We start from the raw sequence: 21,034 nt of genomic DNA on the forward strand, positions 1-21,034 counted from the left end.
TCAAATGACTCTTGTCCTTCTCTTTTTGTTAAGGTCCGAGACTTATTTGCCCTTGCTCGGAAAAATGCCCCTTGCATTCTCTTCATTGATGAGATTGATGCTGTGGGAAGGAAGAGAGGACGAGGCAACTTCGGAGGGCAGAGCGAGCAGGAGAACACACTCAATCAGCTACTTGTGGAGATGGATGGTGAGGTGTCACTTCTAGATGTCTCTTATATTTATGTAGTGACAGTTCTTGCTATGAGATTGTTAGAAAAACTAAAACATTTTCTAAAGCCTTAAAAAAGTGCTCTTTTAGCAATAGCTTTGAGCAAAAAGCTTAGAGACAGCACCCAGGCCCTGAATTCAAACTCCAGGATGTATGTGCTTATGTGTGTGCGTGCATGGGTATGTGTGCACACACATGTGCACACACACAATACACACATTCTTTTATACCAGTACTTTGTCTACCAGCCTGTCTTATTATTTTTATTGTATTTATTTATTTATTTATTTATTTATTTATTTATTTATTTATTTATTTATTTATTGTCTGTTGTGGGGCTTGAACTCTGGGCCTGTGTGCTGTCCCTCAGCTCTTCAGCTCAAGGCTAGCAGTCTACCACTTGAGCCACAGCACCCACTTCAGGCTTTTTCTGCTTATGTGGTGCTGAGGAATTAAACCCAGGGCCTCATGCATGCAAGGCAAGCACTCTACCACTGAGCCACTTTCCCAGCCCCTATTATTTCTATTTTTGTATTGTTACTATAAAGGTGATGTATAGGGAGATTACAGTTAAATATGTCAGGTAATGAGTACATTTCTTTTTTTTTTTTTTTTTTTGGTGGGTCGTGGGTCTTGAACTCTGGGCCTGGGCGCTGTCCCTGCGCTCTTCAGCTCAGGACTAGCACTCTACTACTTGAGCCACAGCACCCCTTCTATGAGTACATTTCTTTATGGACAATGTTACTCCTTCTCTTGCTGTCTTATGGTTTCCTTCCCATCCCCATCCACAGGTCATATAGTTCATTTTCAACAAAGTGTCTAGTGAGTACCACTATATTTATTTACCCTTTGTCCCTCCCAAAGACAGATAAAAGGACAAACACACAAAAAGAAAATGAAAGCAACAAAGAAAAATCCTCGTTTCCATTTCCCATAGTTCATTTTGATACATATTATTTTATATGATCAGATGCACATAGGCATTACGCCTTTGTGTTCCTCACCTAATAGCTTGTCTTAAATTAGTGCTGATGCTAAGATGTTCGTGTTGAATAAGAGATAAATTAGGGAAGTGATTCACAAAAGAATTACAGTTTTATTCTCTTCATTTGTGGTCTGAAGCATCAGGAAAACCCAAGCTGCTTGGGAGTGTAGCTCACTGCTGTCATCCAGCATTGAAAGAGGTTCAGACTGAACAACTCACCCAGGGAAGATGGAAACTCAGAATTTAAGCATGGCTTCTACTGAATACTTAGTGTACATTTATTTGGGAAAACCAGTTCCTAGGATATGGCATCCTTCCTCCTGGAAGGAATGTGGACACAGGGCTGTGTGTGTGTGCAGAAAGGGAAATGGAAAACTCAATGTCAGGAATCACACTGGTTTAGAAAGTGAAGCCAGGCATTATATCCAAATGAGAGGGTTGAGATTCTGTTCCATTGTGTGGTTTCAGGACGCAGCATCTGTGTTTAGTCCCAATATTTGGGGACATCAGACCATCAGTTCTTCCAGTGCCAGGGTTCTTACTGTTTTTTGGGGGTTGGGGGGGGAAACTGAGCATCTTAAGTCTAGAGAAGAGATTACAGAAGAAAGTTGTCATATGTTCCCAGATACATAGTGGCTTGTGGTCCAGGAAGTCATTACTTCATTTACAAACTTAACCTGATATGTTTTAAAACATTTTTAAAGTTGAGAAGACCATCTTCTAAACTTCTAGTTAACTTGAACTACACTCCAAGCCCATTTTGCTTTCATTTTCAGATAGGACCTTGTGTTTTGGACCCATGCCTCCCAGTAGCAAGAATCATAGATGTGAACCTCCACTCCTAGCTTGCTTGTTGACATGGAGATTTCACTAACTAACTTTTTGCTTGGGCTAGCCTTGAATGACAATCTTCCTGATTTCCACCTCCTGCATAGCTGAGATTACACATCTGAACTACTATGCTTCACTAGGAATAGCTCTTTGCAGGGAGAAAATAAGATTGTGGTTTGAACTCCACTTGCTTGCGTTGTTCACTTGGCTGACACTCTACCACTTGAGCTATACTTCCAGCCTGATTTCTCCTGGTTATTTTTGGAGATGGAGTCAAGGGGACTATTTCTGCCTGAGCTGGCTTTGAACCATAATCCTTCTGCTCTCAGACTCCTGAGGAGCTAGATTACAGGCATGAGCCACCAATGCCTGGCTTTGGAATAACGTCTAATCTGTAACATGGTAGGGTAACTATGTTTAACAACAATAAGTTGCTTATTCTATTTCAAAACAGCTAGTAGGATTTTTGAATGAATGCTCCCAACACAAATATTAAGTGTGAGGAGGTGGATAATCCCTTTTTTCTAATCATGTGTCAAAATGGTAAATTTTACCCTATAAATAGCTATAATTATGTGCTAATGAAAGCAAGTATTTTTTTAAAATATAGGTAAGTATTTACAGAAACTTATATTTTGGTCACTAAGAACAAGATGAATAGTAAGAACTAATTCAAATTTTTAACTTTAGGAACCCTGGACAGCAGTAGAAAGCTGTGCTCAATGCAGCATAGCTTTCTTTATAGGCACTTTAGTTTCCTTTCTATGTCATTTAGTCCTCATTGCATGTTCATTGTGTCTTCTCAGGTTTTAATACTACAACAAATGTCGTCATTTTGGCTGGTACCAATCGGCCTGACATCCTGGATCCAGCACTGATGAGGCCAGGCCGCTTTGACAGGCAGATCTTTATTGGTAAGACAGTACTTACTGAGTTTGGTCCACCTGTGGGGATAGGAGTGACTGTCTTACAGTGATCTTTTTGCTTTGAAAATACTTTCTAAAGGACCACCAGATATAAAAGGAAGAGCCTCTATTTTCAAAGTTCACCTTCGGCCACTGAAACTGGACAATACCCTGGAAAAGGAGAAACTGGCCCGAAAGCTGGCATCCTTAACTCCAGGGTTTTCAGGTGAGTGGAAATCACCACTGTCTTTTTCTAAATTCCTGATGAGTATCTGGTACCGTTCACTCCTATACCTCTTGCCTTGGGGTTCCTACATAATTTTTACCTTCTAGTTGTGGCAGATTTCAAACATATAGAATTATAGGAAGTATGTAGTGAGCCCATCAGCACCTATCAGCTTTAGGAATGAGCAATCATTAAATCACATCCAGCCTCATTTCATCTGTGTTCTACCCTCTTCTCACTGCCTCTCAAGTGGATTATGACTTATGGTTGACAGCTTGTCTTCTTATCCATAGTGATCTTTGTTTATAATGCTGCTGAGTTGAAATTAACACACTTGTAGTCTTTACACATATAAAATGTACAATTTAGTAATTTTAGTATACTCAGAATTGTATCATTATAGTCTAATTTTGAAATATCAGCAGTCTTTCTGTGGCTGCCAAACCTGTGCAAACCTTAATCTACTTTTAGTCTTTCAGACTTTCCTGTTTTGGACATTTTATATAAATGGATTATGTTGCCTGGCTTAGTATATTCACTTGGCATATGGTTTTCAGAGTTCATTGATTTGGTAGCAGTTAGCAACATTTCATTCCCTTTTTTTTTTTGGTCATGGGGCCCGAACTCTGGGCTGGGCGTTGTCTCTCAGCTTTTCAGCTCAAAGCTAGCTAGCATTGTACCAGTTGAGCCACAGCACCACTCCCGGCTTTTTCTGCTTATGTGGTGCTGAGGAATCGAACCCAGGGCCTTATGTATACTGGGCAAGCACTCTACGACTGAGCCACCTTCCCAGCCCCTCATTCCTTTTTATGGCCAAATAATACTCAGTGTTATGGCTATTTTATATTTTATACACCTGTTTGTCAGATAAAGGATATTTGGCTGGTTCCTACCTTTTTAATAATTTTTTTATTGAGATTAAGTGATTACATAAATTTCACATGAAATAGTGATAGTTAAAGTCATAAACAGATTTTAACCTTCATGAGACAAATTATTATTATCAGGGTCTATAAAGTTTGTGAATTCTATGAGCTTTGATAATACTATTTCTTTCACATCAGGTGATATGTACATTTCTTTCCTTTTGTTTAGTGTCAGCTGTTCTGTTTTTTGTTTTTGTTTTTGTTTTTTTTTGTCGGTCATGGGGCCTGAACTCTGGGCCTGGGCGCTGTCCCTTAGCTCTTCAGCTCAAGGCTAACTCTCTACCACTTGAGCCATAGCACCACTTCTGGCTTTTTTCTGCTTATGTGGTGCTGAGGAATGGAACCCAGAGCCTCATGCATGCATGGCAAGCACTCTACCACTGAGCCACCTTCCTAGCCCTCAGCTGTTCCCTTTTGCCCTCTCATTCCCTCCCTCCCATCACTGTCCTTGAGTTGCTTAGTTCATTTTCATCAATGTCCAGTGCAGCTAATGGGACCCTCTGTTGTATGTTTTCTCACAGGGACTTTCCTGCCTGGACTGATTTTGAACCATTAATCCTCAGATCTTGACCTCTTGAGTAGCTAGGATTACAGGCAGAAGCCACTGACATCTGGCTCATCTATAGACTTTTTTTTTGTCGGCCGTGGGGCCTGAACTGTGGGCCTTGGCACTGTCCCTCTGCTCTTCAGCTCAAGGCTAGCACTCTACCACTCACAGCGCCAGTTCCAACTTTTTCTGCTTATGTAGTATTGAGGAATCAAACCCAGGGCTTCATGCATGCAAGGCAAGCACTCTACCACTGAGCCACCTTCTCAGCCCCTCATCTGCAGATTTATGTGGACATTTATCTTCATTTTTGTAAGTTTATACACCTAGGATTGGGATTGCTGAGTCGCATGATAATGTTTGGCTTTTTGAGGAACTATTTGAATGGATAAATCATTTTACTTTTCACTAGCAGTGTATGAACTTTGTGCCAGTGCCCTCACATCCTCCCCAATCCTCACTATTGTCTTTGATTAGCCATCCCAGGGCTTGAAATGGTTTTCATTGAGGTTTTGATTTGCATTTTCTAAGTAACTGGTGATACTGAATATCTTTTGGTGTGTTTAATTCCATAAGCTTTTTAAAATATAAATTAGTATCTTTCTTATTCCTTATCCTTCCTAAACTCAAAATTAAAAGTTATATTTTAGAATAGAAGGTTTTATACAATTGTATGGCTAGAATATGGTCATATTAAATGTCATAGGAGTTCTGGTGTTTTACTTAATTCTTGTGTGTGGACCATGGAATTTTCAGTGTTTTGTATTTTATTGAGCACATATACCATGGTATAGCTTAATATATTCTTAATTTGATCATGTAAAGGTGCTTATGGGTTTAAAAAGTATTTGATAAACTTTTACATATTTAAATTGAGTAATTCAGCCAGATGTATTAGATTATTTTAATGCTAGTAAAAATGTTTGTGATTTTATGTAAGCTTGTTCCCTAAAATGACTTTTGCAGAGATAGTAAAATTGAGTTAATTTGTATTTTTGATTACTGTCTTAATTTGCTGCTTAATGAGACACATGATCTGTTAAGGTACAATACTGTCTGTAATGATCTACTTACTACTAATTCTTTCATCTCAATTTAGAGGGCCAAGATTGTCTTAGACTGGTATAAAATGCTGCAGGATCTTAATATTCTCCTGGATTGAGCTAAATTATATATCCATAAGAGCTGTGCACATGCACTACTGGTTGAGATAACTTTGTTCTCTATCATGTTGGTTGGAGAGTGTTTTGGTAGCTAAGCGATTCCATGTGTTCCTTCTGTAGGAGCTGATGTTGCCAATGTCTGCAATGAAGCTGCTTTGATTGCTGCAAGACACCTCTCAGATTCTATAAATGAAAAACACTTTGAGCAAGCAATTGAACGAGTGATCGGTGGTAAGGCAGCTGAATGTAAAGGCTAATAAAAAGCATAAGCGTGGTGGTACATATCTATAATCCCAACCCTGAGATGGCTGAGACAAGATAATCTCAAGTTTGAAGCCAGCCTGGGCTACATAATGAGACTACCATCTAAATTTTTTTCTTTTAAATTGTTATTAATAAGGTGATGTACAGAGGGGTTACAGTTTTCATAAGTCAAGTAATGAATACATTTCTCTTTGTACAATATCCACCTCAAATTTTTTTAAAAACTGATCATTTGAGGCATCTGACTTCTCTGTTTGCTGAGATCTAGAAACAAAGTTTATCCTTTGAGCTGTGGGACTCACTAAGCTTGCTCAGGCCTGCTTATGCTGCTGGGTGTTCAGGCCTCCTCTCCTTGCTCTGTGGTAGGTAGGAGTGTGCCTGTCTATTAGCTGTCACTGTGTATGGAAGTCATGAATAGTTGTTTTTTAATAACGTAGCATGCTGAGAAAGGGAACCTCTCTTGGGAGAAGCTATGGGGGAATGCTTTGTTTTTTCAGATAGGCAAGAGGTGCTTATTGAGGCCAAGTAGTAGAATGTGTACTTAGTATGCCAAAGCCGTGGGTTTGATCCCCAGCACTGCAATATTTATAGAAAAGGAAGGCTTCCTAGCTCATCCTTTATAACTTTTGACCCTGGCAACTCTGTGGGACTTACTTGTTGCGGGTATATAGCTTCTGTCACAATGTAATGTAGATTAGTATGGAATGCAACATCATGGTTTGCCATCTATTGGGTGAGGTGCAAGCATAGGCCCACCTCTGCAAGCTGAGAATTTGTCTTATACTGAGGTCCTCTAGGTCTCTTGCTGATGCTGATGTCAGTACAAACTCTTCTGTGAGAGACTCTATGTCTCTAGAGTTATACATTGAATTGACTCTCATGTTCCCTTGGCTAACTGTCTGGCCTCATGCACTCTCTAGTCAGTGTGTTGGCTGCTAAGAATTAGCCTGTACAAGCTCTGAATGGGTGCTTCCACGTCTTCCACCATCAGTACTTCTCTGCCTTCTGCCTTCCATTACAAACAGAACACCAAGCACCTTTATTTTTCCAGAACTTGAGGCTGAATACCCTAGATCTTTCCAGACTTTCTGTTGCCTATGAATTTTATATTTCACATTGACCTAAGTCAAGTGAGCAGAGTGCTAAATTTTATTTTCCATTTCTGTTTATTTATCTAAACTGCATATGTGGCCTAGAGGAGTGGAAGAATTAGGATAAAAATGTGCCTGGCCGGGGCTGGGAAGGTAGCTCAGCGGTAGAATGCATGCCTTGCAAGCATGAGGCCCTGGGTTCGATTCCTCAGCATACCACATAAATAGAAAAAGCCGGAAGTGGCGCTGTGGCTCCAGTGGTAGAGCACTAGCCTTGAGCTGAAGAGCTGAGGGACAGCGCCCAGGCCCAGAGTTCAGGCCCCACGACCAGCAAAAAAAAAAAAATGTGCCTGGGATTAAGATAATGAATGCATGTTTTTGCTGGGTATATTTCAGAGTTGATTAGGAATTTTTAAATTATTGTAGGCAGCTTAGTCATTAAGATACATTTTAGTCAAGAGAGTGGATAGCATTGTATTGCTTGGTAGGTGTATATATAAGGTAAAGGGCTTTGCACTTGCTAGGCAGATGCTCTACCACTTGAGCCACATCCCAGCCATGTATAATTATTTTTTAAAGTCAGTATCACTAATACTATGATTTGGGTTTTTGTTACATTTTATTAGGCTTGGAGAAGAAAACCCAAGTTCTGCAGCCCGAGGAGAAAAAGACAGTGGCATACCATGAAGCAGGTCATGCAGTTGCCGGCTGGTACCTGGAACATGCAGACCCCCTCTTAAAGGTGAAGCAGTGTGTCAGACATAGGTGGTCAGCTCAGTGTGTGAGGTCTCACTTCAGCAGGGAGCTTCACTTCCACAAAGGATAAGCTAGCAGCCACAGTGCTTCAAATTGTAAGCATGTGGGTTTTTCATAACCTCTACACAAGTGATGGAACATTGAACATCTTGGGTAGACAAGAAGAGAGCTCAGGATTTGAATAATACTAGAATTTCAACAGACAAATCCTAGAAGCAAGAAAAGCATAGAAGGCCGAGACTCAGCCGGGTGCTGGTGGCTCACGCCTGTAATCCTAGCTACTCAGGAGGCTGAGATCTGAGGATCGGGGTTCAAAGCCAGCCCTGGCAGGAAAGTTTGTGAAACTCTTTATCTACAATAAACCACCAGAAAGCCGGAAGTGGCGCTGTAGCTCAAGTGGTAGAGTGCTAGCCTTGAGCTGAAGAGTTGAGGGACAGTGCTCAGGCCCAGAGTTTAAGCCCCACGTCCGACAAAAAAAAACAAAACAAAACCGAGACTCAGATCTGAGTAGAAACTATCCAAATCACTGGTTGATTTCATAAAACTTTATGTATACAGGGAAACCCCAGAAAGTCTGACAGGAAATAGATACCTGAGAGACAGCACATGGAGTAATTTAGAATCTGTAATTTCAACTGTATGCATTCCTTAGACCAGTACATCACAGGTGACAGAAAGCAGCCTCTTGACTGTCTACTCACTCACCTACCCTCCATGTCAGAAGCCTGAAACCTGAAGCAAGAGAGATGCAGAGGAGTATAGAGTCTACATAAACACTAAAGAATCTAGAGAGAAGCCACTAGAACTCATAAGTTGCGACGTTGCAGAATTCAGGTTCAGTATATAAAGGTCAATCGTATTCTATAGATTAGGAACAAGCAGTTGGAAAACGAAATTATGAGAATTCAATTCCATTTCAGTAACATCTGAAAACATGGAATACAGAGGGATAGATTTAAAAAGTATTTGTAGTGCTTGTACATTGAATTAAGACCTAAATAAAAACAGACGTGCTATGTTTTTTGAACATTATGTCAGTTCCTCTCAAATTGACCTATAGTTTCATTGTAGTTTTTTATCACAATTATTATCACAGTTTTTCCTGTGGTGCTGGATATCAAACCCTGGGCCTTATGCTAGGTAAATAATCTACCAGTGACCTACACATCTAGCTTCAAAAGACATTTTTGTGGGAATTGTGAAGCTGAATCTAAAATTGTATGGAAATACGGATGAGCTAAACTAAATTGAAGGTGTAAACACCACTTGGTGTTTTAAGACTGTACATAGCTGCTGTGATGAAGGCTAGTACACTGGCAGAGACCAGTGAGAGAAGCAGAGTGCAAATACCACAATTCAGTGAGAAGAAAGATTGTCTTATTAATTGATTCTGATAGCTAAGCATTCATCTGAAGAAAAAAAAGTGAACATTGACTCTTGTTTCATGTACCAAAATTAATTTGAGTTGATCATTAAAACTAAAACTTTGAGCTGGGCATTGGTAGATCACTCCTGCAATCCTAGCTACTCAGGAGGCTGAGATCTGAGGATTGTGGTTCAAAGCCAGCCTGGGCAGGGAAGTCCATGAAACTCTTATCTCTAATAAACTACTCAGAAAAAGCCAAAAGAGGTGCAATAGCTCAAGAGATAGAATGCTAGCTTTGAGCACAGAGAGGCTCAGGGATAGCACCCAGGCCCAGAGTTCAAGGCCCATGACCAGCAAAAAACAACAACAAAAAACTAAAACTTTGAGGAAAAAATATAGGTAAAAACTTTTTGTGGCCTTGTATATGCAGAAATTTCTTACAGCATAAAAAAAATCAGAAAATGTTAAATGGGATCTCACTGAAATAAAAAAACATTGACTTTAAGACTAGTTGTGATGGCTCATGCCTATAATCCTGGCTCCTCAGGAGGTAGACATCAGGAGCATTGTGATTTGGAGCTATTAACAAACCAGCAAGATATGGTGATGCATGTCTACCATCCTAGCTATGCTAGGGCTATAGAAAGCAGGATTGTGGTCTGAGACTCTGGGCCAAAACACAAAACCATATCTGAAGAATAAAGCAACAAAGGGGCTAGAGATATGTCTCAGGTGGGCAAAATACCTGCGTAGTCAAGTACAAATCCTGAGTTCATATCTTAGTACCATCAAAACAGGAAAAATATTTTAAGTCTTTGAAAGACACTATTATGAAAATGAAAAATATACTCAGATGTTTTTAATATGTATATGTGAGAGGGCTTATATCTAAAATACATAAATAACTCCTAAAACTCAAAAAGAAAATTAGCAACCCAATAAAAACAGTGGGTAAAGATTTGAGTATCTGCTTTACCATAAATGATATGGATGGGTATTAAATACATAAAGTGGTATCATTGGTCACCAGTAAGATAGCGGAATGTTAGTTGGGTGCTGATGGCTCACGTCTGTCATCCTAGCTATTCAGGAGGCTGAGCTCTGAGGATCATGGTTCAAAGCCAGCCTAGGCAGCAAAGTCCGTGAGACTCCTATTTCCACTAAACCACCAGAAAACCAGAAGTGGTGCTGTGTGGCTCAAGTGGTAGAGTGCTAGTCTTACCTTAAGCTGAAGAGCTGAGGGATAGCCCCAGGCCCACAGTTCAAGCCCCATGACCAAAAAAAAAAAAAAAAAGTGAAATGTACTAACTAGAATGGTTGAAACTTAATAAAACAGTATTGGTAAGCATGAAGAGCACTGAAGCAATTGGAACACTTACTCATTGCTGACAGGACTCTTATTAACATTTCTGTGACCATGATTCTTAATATATATCCAAGGTACACAGAAACATGTCCACACAAAGACCCCTGCTGTATCAAGCTGAAAAGAAACCTACTGTCCACCAAAAATGGCATGGATGTTAGATATGTCTGTGCTGTGTAATGAACATAACAGTAAAAATAAATGGACTAAATATACCTGGAATTGTGGACTGATACTAAAATGAGAAAGGCAGACACACTGTGTGGTTACATTTATATGCAAGTCTGGAAAGAATAAATTACCTTTCAGCAGCAATTACCTGGGACTGGAAATAAAAGACGTGTTTAAGAGAAGTTTTTGGGCATAATGACAACATTTTGTGTCTTTGGTCAGAAGTTTGAGTATTGTGCTGTTTGCTTTGCAGCCTAATATATACTTTTAAATATTTAAATTATTGTTTCTACTGTATTCATAATAGGATAGCTTGCATTTAATTTGTTTATTTTTTTATTTTTGCCAGCACCAGAGCTTAAACTGAGAGCCTCTTGCTCTCTCACTCAGATTTTTCATTTAAAACTGTCACTTTACCAGTTGAACCACACATTCAGTTGTCTAGCACTTTACTGATTAATTGCTTATCTTGTAAACTTTTCTGCCTGGTCTAGCTTTAAACTGTGGTTGAGAGATCCTCAGATCTCAACACACACACACACACCCATCTCAATCAAAAAGCTAGTTGTGCTAGTATATGCCTAACATCCCACCACACACACACATCTCTCAATCAAAAATCTAGTTGCACACACACACACACACCCATCTTAATCAAAAAGCTAGTTGTGCTAGTATATGCCTAACATCCCACCACACACACACACACATCTCTCAATCAAAAATCTAGTTGTGCTAGTATATGCCTAACATCCCACCTAGTGGAAGGCATGAACAGGAGGATAACAGTCTAGGGTGGTTGGGCAAAAAACAGACTGTATCAGAAAAATGACTAAGGGTCTGGGGTTAGTATACTCCAGTGGTAGAGTGTCTGCCTAGCAAATGTTAGGCCCTGAATTCAAACCCCAGTACTGCCAAAAACCAAAAGCAACTCATTGAGCTTTATAAAGTTAACTGCTAAAAAAAAAAAGGCCCTGTGGGCCTTAGTCTCCAGTGGGGAGGTAGGCATGACTGGAGTGATCAACCTGTGTGGTTTGCTGGTAGAATTCCAGAGATGGACCAGGGTTCATTTGGTAATGATAGAACAATTTGTGTTGGGTTTTTTGTTTTTTTTTTTTAAGTCAGGAGGCGCTTTGGAGAACTCTTAATGGAAGGTTATCCAGAAAGGAACTTGTATACCTTCAATCTGCTTGTCTAGCCAAGGCCAGTGGCTGGCCCAGCCGGTGGTATTTGTCTTCCTCTTAGCTTTACCAGTCTGTATTTGGGAGTGGGCTCTCACTGCTGTAAATGTATTTTCCTCACCAGGTATCCATCATCCCACGAGGCAAAGGATTGGGTTATGCTCAGTATTTGCCAAAGGAGCAGTACTTATATACTAAGGAGCAGCTCCTGGACAGGATGTGCATGACTCTGGGTGGCCGGGTCTCTGAGGAGATCTTCTTTGGAAGAATAACAACTGGCGCTCAAGACGACTTGAGGAAGGTCACACAGAGTGCATATGCCCAGGTGAGGCTGAGGAAAGGGGCTTCTGCCTCTTGTTCTTGTTTTGCCTGAGAAAGGAGAGTTCACATGGAACAGACAGCACAGCTGTGCTTCACTGGTTTCTACTTTTTGAGCAAGAATTAGTTCCTAAATCCATCTTAAGCCAATCAAAACTTATAGAAATGAACTTTTTTTGATGCAGCGGTATTTACAACTTACATAAATCAAGTTTCATGTTGATTCCACAATTGGACAGGCCCTGGACATGAACCTCCCCACCTGCCTGTCCCCTGTCACCGACCTCTGCCTGGCCAGTCTCTCTCCTGGCTGCTAGGATCTGTCCTTGTTTTCCTAACTTCTCCCGCTGCTGCCCGCATCCCCCAACAGGAGAGTCAGCTGCCTTTGAACTAGATAGAAACAGCTTTATTCAGGAATTTCTGTTTTTCATCTGGCTGCTCTTTGCCTGTTATCTGTGTCTGTCACTTTCGCCAGTTATTTACGGTGCCTCATTTTAAAAAAAGATTGTTATTTGTTACTAGTCATTTTTTATGTTTCATTTTCCCTTTCTTAGCTCTTTCTTAGGATTATTTGTTCTTTTCACATTCAAATTTAATCTTTAGTACTTATTCCTTCTTCATTACTAGGACTCAGGACCTTGTACCTAGGCTTTTTTGCTTCTAGCTGTTTTTTAAATTGGATATTGCTTTAGGTCTCAGCCTGCCTAAGACTTTGATTCTCCTATGTATATTTCCCACAGAGCAAGGACGATAGATGTGTTCCACCACACTTTACTAAGATGAAGTCTTGCTATCTTTTTTTCCCCAGGCTGGCCTTGAACTGTAGTTCTCCCAGTTCTCTACCATTCAAGTAGCTAATCTTTATTTTTAAAATAGTTTTTCTCGCCAGGCCCAGGTGGCTCATGCCTGTAATCCTAGCTACTCAGGAGGCTTAGATCTGAGGATTACAGTTCAAAGCCAGCCCAGGCAGGAAAGTCCATGAAACCACCAGAAAACTGGAAGTGGCACTGTAGTTCAAGTGGTAGAGCACTAGCCTTGAGCTGAAGAGCTGAGGGACAGCGCTCAGGCCCAGAATTCAAGCCCCATGACTAAATAAATAATAAATAAATAAGTTTTTCTCCTAGAAATAATTTTTTCATACATTCTAGCACCTCATGAGTCTTTGTTTTGATTCATGCCATTTTTTCATATTTTCTATCACTTTGCTGATTTCTTTAGCTGTTTCTGGAAGAGTAGCTTCCTCTGTGTAGTAGACTTGTTTGTCTGATTTTCTTGTCTATAGAGACCCAATTTTGCAGTTTCTTTTTCTCATAACTTCCTAAGGTGTTTTTTTTACTGCTACTTCTGCATGCAGTATTCTGCTGCTCTCAGGAGAGAGGAGGGTGATGGAGTCACATTAGGGTCCCTGTTGTTTGCACCCAGTGGTAAAGCACTGTTTTCTTGCTTTCCATGCTCCTCTCTCTGCTTGCTCTCCACTTCTGTCTGACCTCTTTTCTGGTCAGTTCAAAGGTTCTTCATGATGTGCTAGCTAGGTTAGGGCCACACTGTTGGCCTCAGTGCAAGGGAACATGACAAACACCTGTCCAGTGTCAACTGTTCTCAGGCTGGTGTGCACTTTCAGAGAGAGGCTGTTGCAGGTTCCTTGTCATTGTCTTGGTGCATCAGGTGCCTCCTGCTTCTCAGTTTCCATCATACAGTGAAGACCAATATATTCAGGCTACAGAGGTGTTGGGCTTGTCCCCTGCTCTTATTGAAATTGCCTGTGGCTTTCTGATTCTGTGCTACCAGTTAAGGAGTTGAAAACATGCCTCTGCTCAGTTTTACAGAGCACTGTGTCCACTTTGCCAGCCCCAGGCCACTGTATACATCTTGCCTATTAGCTGCCCTGTCTAACCACCACTGTCATGTTCTTCAGATTGTGCAGTTTGGCATGAATGAAAAGGTTGGACAGATCTCCTTTGATCTGCCGCGTCAGGGGGACATGGTATTAGAGAAGCCTTACAGCGAAGCTACCGCCAGACTCATAGATGATGAAGTACGCATACTCATTAGTGAAGCTTATAAAAGAACAGTGGCACTCCTCACAGAAAAGAAAGCTGATGTGGAGAAGGTAGGTACTACACAGTTTTGCATAAAATAAGGTTAAATTGTTTAGTTGGTGTCTGGACTTGAGAATTCCTTCGCTCTGGACTGTGGGGCAGCAGAAGCAGTGCTGTCCTGGCTCGTGGGGAGATAGGGGAGAACTCCTCTCACTGAGGTCTGGAAATGTCAAGCAAGCTGGCCTGTGCTCCTTCCAGCTTACTTCTCTAGAACTCCCAGGTGAGAAACACAGTTGCCTTGTTGGGATCTGCCATTTGGTTTTCAGCTCAGGGATAAGTCGTGAGAGATTTTTTTAAAAGGGGCAAAAACAAAACAAAAAAATAGGTAAGTAGGAAATTGGCATATGAAAATTACCTTTGGCTTGATTGTGAATTTCCATGAACAAATATGCGTTTGTGCCAGGGACTGGTGGCTCATACCTATAATCTTAGCTACTTAGGAGGCTAGAATCTGAGGATTGCAGTTTGAAGCCAGCCTGGGCAGAAAAGTCTATTAGATTCTTTATCTCCAGCAAAAAGCCAGAAGTACAGCTTTGGTTCAAGAAGTAGAGCATCAGCCTTGAGCAAAAAAGCTAATAGATAGCATCCTGACATTGTGTTTAAACCCCAATACACGCATGCATACACACACACACACACACACACACACACACACACACACACACACACACACACACACATACACACATACACACACACACACACTCTTTGCATTTTCATTTATATCTCATTTGGTAGCACCTACAAAAGTTTGGACCCTCTGAACTCAGTGGATTCCCTTAATTATTTAGAATGCATGAAGCCACAATTGATTTTTTTTTGTTCTTTCAACATGATATGTTCATGTAAAATTTAAATGAGAAGGCCTTTTATAAGATACAACTAAAATAATATTCTAAGTTGTAATGTTCAGTCAGCAATTTGAGAAGCTATGCTAGGCAAAGCCAGAGGAATCCATACTGCCTGCATTACTGGAGAGAGACCCAGCAGCCACAAAACATGGCCATGCAGCAGGAATGGTCAGAGTGGACAGAGTGGCCCAAGAAGGTTTTAGAAGCTGGGCTGGAATTGCATCTTGAAGGGTGATCTAGTCACAGTGAAGGAGAGGGCAAGAGGAGAACACATACCCAGGAGGGCTGGCCTAGGCATAATCAGGTCCTTCCACCAGAGGCATGGTGGGAAAAGCATATCACTTGGCAGAAAAGCCAAGTGACAGCCCAAGGCTCTGAGCTCAAGCTCAGAGCCTTGATGCAGAAAAAAATGAGAAAAACGGTCAAACCCAGCTCACTTGCTTTGTTTTGTTTTTTCAGTTTTTGAAGTTTTCTTTTGTGCATGAGAGACAGTCTTACTGTGTTGCCCAGGCTGGTCTTAGACTCATGATCCTCCTGCCTTAGCAGCTCAGTACTGAGATTAGAGTTATGCGCTACCATGCCCAATTTGGTCTTCTTGTTTTTTAAAGAACCTTGAACAAGTATGTTGGAAGTTCATTGTTTACAACAGAAGTATAGCTCAGTGCACGGTATTTGCTTAGAATGTGCAAGAAGCTGGGTTTGGTTGCATCTCAAGTTCATTACTGAAGGTGAGTGGCTACAGTGTGCTAGCCTAAATGGGATGGCAAAACAAGAATGCCAGCTCAAGGCAGCTGCAGGCACTCTGTAACAGTTCCTAGGTGCTTCTGATGATGGCAGCACAGACAAGATAAAGAGAGGTATAAATTAATAAGTATAGAGAACAGAAAAGAAGAAAACTCTTAAAAGCCCAAAGAAACTTCTAGTATTAGCCACCGACTGGAGACTAGTGGCAGGAGGAGAGATAATAATGAAGGGCTACAGTGGAGTTTATTTTGGGGTTTGAACTCCAGGCTTTGCACTTTCTAAGCAGGTGCTCTGTTTCTGTACCATGCCTTTTGCCCGTTTTTTGCGTTTTTTTAAAATAGGTTTTTATTTCCTACCTGGGCTGGTTTGGAACCTCTCATGAAGCTAATATTACAGACACACCCACCAGTGCCTGGCTAGAGTGTACATTTGTAAATGAATGTGGATGGGAGGTCTAGGCCAACAAACACCACTTGTTGAAAACCACAGAGGATGAGCTATAAAGGACAGCAGGAGAGCTCTCTGAGATTATAAGCTCTGTAATGTGAGGGCAGGCTGTGTCGAGTCACAGGGGAAGGAGGAAGCAGTCCATTTGCCAAGCCTAGAGATGATTGAGTAGATGTAGGAATTTAACCCAGGTATTTTATTCTTCCATACTAACAATGTGTGACACGGAAGTGCTTGTTGAAAGAAAAGCTTGTTTAATGCAGCAAGAGTCTTGAAACACCATAGGATTTTGAAGTGCCCTCTGGCCCATCAGAGAAAGTTAAACAAGCTAAGAACAATGTTGAGCCAGTTAGGCTCTGGGAACCCAGAGAGAGGAGAGGGGCTGGAGATCTGTGACAAGTGGGGCTGCCCAGGACCAACTAGCTTGTGTACCAGGTATTGCTGAGGTAGCTTTTAGGAACCTTAAAAATCCTGCAGCTTCAATGTTATCCCCACTTATAGGCAAAGAGAGATCAGATGACAGGTCAAGTGACTGGGTAAAGTTATAAGTGGCAGAGCCCTTGCCACTCACCTTCAGTCTGTGCTATCTCTATGGCAGCTACAAGTAACCACCAAGCACTTGAAATGTGGCCAGTCTGACTGAGATGTGCTAGAATTTGAAGGCTTGGGATGAAAAAAAGAATGTGATAGGTCTCAATAGTGTGTGGGATATGTGTGTGTGTGTGTGTGCACATGTGCGTGTGTGAGTGCACATGCACACATGTTTGTCTACTCACACATGCTGGTCTTGGGGCTTGAACTCAGGGCCTGGGTCCTGTCCCTTAGGGTTTTTTTGCTTGAGACTAGCTAGTGCTTTACCAGTTGAGCCACAGCTCTACTTCTGGCTTTTTGGTGGTTAATAGGAGATGAGTCTCAAGGACTTCTTAAAAAATTTTTTTTGTTGAGATTAAGTGATTACATAAATTTCACAAACTTCACAGTATTGTGGGATAGTGATACTTAGTTAAAGTCACAAACATATTTTAACCTTCACAAGGCAAATTGAGGCCCAAGGACTTTTCTGCCAGAGTTGGCTTTGCACTGCTATACTCAGGTCTTCGCCTCCTGAGTAGCTGGGATAGTAGTCAATAATAGCTTTTTATGTAACCTGTTAAAATAATGTTGGTGTATTGGGCTAAAAGACCTTATTAAAGTTTAAGTAGTGAGCCATAACTGTTTTGAGTGTGTATGTACATTTATTGAGAATTAAAAGTGGTCTAAGAAGAAATCCTAAAGCTGTTATTTCCCCCAGAACTTATTTAAAAAAATCAGCATATTCAGGGTTTTTAGAGAGTCCTTATCTCTTAGAGATAGATGGAAATATATAGAGACAAAAGCAAGCATAGTGGTGCATGTCTTCAGTCTCAGCAACTCAGGAGTCTAAGGCAGGAGGATAGCCAAGGAGTTTGAGGCAAGTCTGAGCACAGTGAGATCTCAACAGGGAAAAAAATGCAAGAAACTGAAATGCCTCCAAGTTGATGACTTTTTAAAAGTGTTATTATATTCAAGCCGGGCACTGGTGGCTCACACCTGTAATCCTAGCTACTAAGGAGGCTGAGAGCTGAGGATCGTGGTTCACAGCCAGCCTGGGCAAGAAAGTCCACGAGACTCTTATCTCCAGTTAACCACCAGAAAACCAGAAGTGGTGCTGTGGGCTCAAGTGGTAGAGCGGTAGCTGAAGAGCTGAGGGACAGCGCCCAGGCCCAGAGTTCAAGACTCACGACTGACAAAAAAAAAAAAAAAAAAAAAAAAGACCAATTTTTACTACCTATTCTCATACTGCACAATTACGTTTTAAAAATTAGAAAAGGTGATTTTTCACTATTTTATATCTTAAAAGACATTACATTCACTGGGAACTGCAGAGGGAGGAGATGAGGTGGGAGTTACTTGAGAAACTAGATGTGTTTTATGAGTTCGTTCAGTGTATAGTTTTCTTTACAAGATATGATTTGCATATGCGGTTCCCACTCTCTTGATACTGTCACCACCCACACTCAGAACTGGTCACCTGTCTCTTTTTGCATAGCCTTTAAAATGTGTGGGGTAGTGTCAAATTTGTGGTTCAGGATGTATCTTTTCTTTCTTTGGTAGTCCTGAAGATAGAACTCAGGGCCTTCTGCTTACTAGGCTGTAGTAGGTAATCCACCACTTTAAGCTACACCCCAGCAGGTACTTACTTTCATGGCTTCACTTTGTCTCTCTGCTTTTTTGTTGTCTTTGTTGTTTTTTCAACTACTTTTTCCATGCACCCCTCCTTCTTTCCAGCCTGCCCCCTCTGTAGATACACGGTATTACTTTTTTTTAATTTTTATTTTTGGTGGTGGAAGCTTCCATGTAGCACACACTGACCACAAGCTCATAATCCTGCTGCCTCTGCCAAGTGCTGGGATTACAGGCATGTTCTACCTGGTTGTATTTTTCTTTTGTATCCTTGGAGAATTTCATTATTTATCTATGAATGCTATTTAAGAGAAACTAGGAAAGGAAAAGAAACAGTTTCTTTGAGCACAAAAGCACATAGTGCTGAAGACAGCACAGAATGCTTAAAACTGGAAAAGATGTAGAGATTCAGAGAGCCAGGCTGCAGCTAGACTGCTAGCTTGCACAGGCTGAGCTAGGAAGCAGAGTACAGAACTTGCATGATTGGCAGCTGCTGCTAGGCCTTTCCAAGTTTGGGTTTGGTCTGATGAGAGGCCCCACATTGAGTAACCAGTGGGTGATTGGGTCATTCAGCTGTTTGTGAAGCTCCATTGCTGTGTAAGGGTTCCACAAGCTAATAGCCTACATGTAAGGCAAATGCAGCCCACTTTACACATTGCAGTTTTCCCTTTTTGCATAAAATAGTACATCCCAAATGGTTTCTAGAATAAAGAACATCTCCTACTTTCCCCTCCCTCTCTCCCACCTTCCCTCCCTTCTTTCCTTCCTTCCTTTTCTTTCTCTTGCTTGCTTGTTTTCTCTGTTTGTTTATTTTTGGTCTGTCCCTGAGATTTTTTTGCTCAGGGCTAGCACTCTACCACATAAAGCCACAGCTCCACTTCCAGTTTTCTGATTGTTAATTGGAAATAAGAGTCTCAAGATTTTCCTGCCTGGGCTGGCTTTGAACTTTGATCCTCAGCTCTCAGCCTACTAAATAGCTAGGATTGCAAGTGTGAGCCACCAGCACCTGGCTTCCTACCTCTTTATTACATGTATATAATCTTTAATTGTGTGGATATAAAATATGTGTGTATCCGCTTACATACAAGAAATGTTTTTCTCTAGTATTTTGCATCTCTTATTCTAAAATTATATGACCTTGTCTTAAGACACCATTTTCAGTTACCTTAGATTCTTTGTTGGGATGAAGTCAGCTGTAAGTAAAAATGTTGTTTTTGAATAGAGTTTTAATGGAAATTGTTCCTGTTTCAGGTTGCTCTTCTATTGTTAGAAAAAGAAGTATTAGATAAGAATGATATGGTAGAACTCCTGGGCCCTAGACCATTTGCAGAGAAATCTACCTATGAAGAATTTGTGGAAGGCACTGGCAGCCTTGATGAGGACACTTCTCTACCAGAGGGCCTGAAGGACTGGAACAAAGAACGTGAGAAGGAGAAAGAGGAGCCCCCCAGCGAGGAGAAAGTCGGGGAGAAAGTCCCCATCCAGATCCAAGGATGGAGGCCTTTTTAGCCTGGTCTCCTGTGGTTTTGATTTGCTCATTGTTTCAGCTCTGGCTTTCACAAGAATGGCAGCCCTGCCAGCCACTGACCCAGGGTACTGGGAATGGAGGCCTCCACCTCAGATATCAGCAGGGGTGGTGGGTAGCTTCCAGAGCCTCAGGGAGACTCCCCCATCCCTGGCCTGTCTGGCCAGTCACCTGGCAATGCCCACCTAGGCCAGTCTGTGGTGCCATCTGTGAGCTTGAGTAGATGGACAGACACACAGTGGGGATGGTTCCTCTGAAGTCTTGATGATGGGGAAGAAGGGTGTTTTCTCTTCTCACCCCTCTCCATTCCTGTTTTTCTCATTTCTCCCTGCAAATGTGCTGTGAAATTAAATTGAAATACTTATAAGAATATTTTGATTTGACCTAATATTTTAAAGATTGAACCCAGATCACTTGTTGCTGTTTTAATGGGATTGTTTTCTATAGAGAACTGTAACATATTTAAAAATATGAATGTATTCTGTAAATATGGCTCTTTACAACAGAAATAAAGGTAAACCCTGTACTTTTTCCTGAATACACAAGGCGTGTGTATGCTGGGGTTACTTTTAGAAAATAGTGACAGAACTAACAGTTCTTTCTCCCTGGAGGGTAGCTCTTGGAAATCTAGATTGCAGTCCAGGTGTACCTGGGCATAAAGTGAGACTATTTCAAAAATAACCAACCCTTGGGGCTGGGAAGGTAGCGCAGTGGTAGAGTGCTTGCCTTGCATGCATGAGGCCCTGGGTTCGATTCCTCAGCACCACATAAGCAGAAAAAAATGGAAGTGGTGCTGTGACTCAAGTGGTAGAGCGCAAGCCTTGAGTTAAAGAGCTGAGGGACAGCACCCAGGCCGAGTTCA

The 21,034-nt window shown here is 41.3% G+C and overlaps 1 protein-coding gene across 2 annotated transcripts in view; it reads left to right on the forward strand.

Moving 5' to 3' along the window:
- Positions 1–20,710, forward strand: part of Afg3l2 (AFG3 like matrix AAA peptidase subunit 2) — a 50,795-nt gene extending 30,085 nt beyond the window's left edge. For both annotated transcript variants that reach the window (XM_070029612.1, XM_070029613.1), the window contains 8 exons: positions 34–187; positions 2,831–2,938; positions 3,030–3,155; positions 5,912–6,022; positions 7,773–7,888; positions 12,111–12,311; positions 14,220–14,414; positions 19,899–20,710. In XM_070029612.1, coding sequence (XP_069885713.1) covers positions 34–187; positions 2,831–2,938; positions 3,030–3,155; positions 5,912–6,022; positions 7,773–7,888; positions 12,111–12,311; positions 14,220–14,414; positions 19,899–20,156 — 1,269 coding nt within the window. In that variant the 3' untranslated portion in view covers positions 20,157–20,710. The remainder of the gene's footprint in view (positions 1–33; positions 188–2,830; positions 2,939–3,029; positions 3,156–5,911; positions 6,023–7,772; positions 7,889–12,110; positions 12,312–14,219; positions 14,415–19,898) is intronic.
- The last annotated feature ends 324 nt before the right edge of the window (positions 20,711–21,034 follow it).

Source organism: Dipodomys merriami, unplaced genomic scaffold, assembly GCF_024711535.1.
Source record: "Dipodomys merriami isolate MVZ:Mamm:240054 unplaced genomic scaffold, mDipMer1.0.p SCAF_2, whole genome shotgun sequence".
Taxonomy (NCBI): Eukaryota; Metazoa; Chordata; class Mammalia; order Rodentia; family Heteromyidae; genus Dipodomys; species Dipodomys merriami.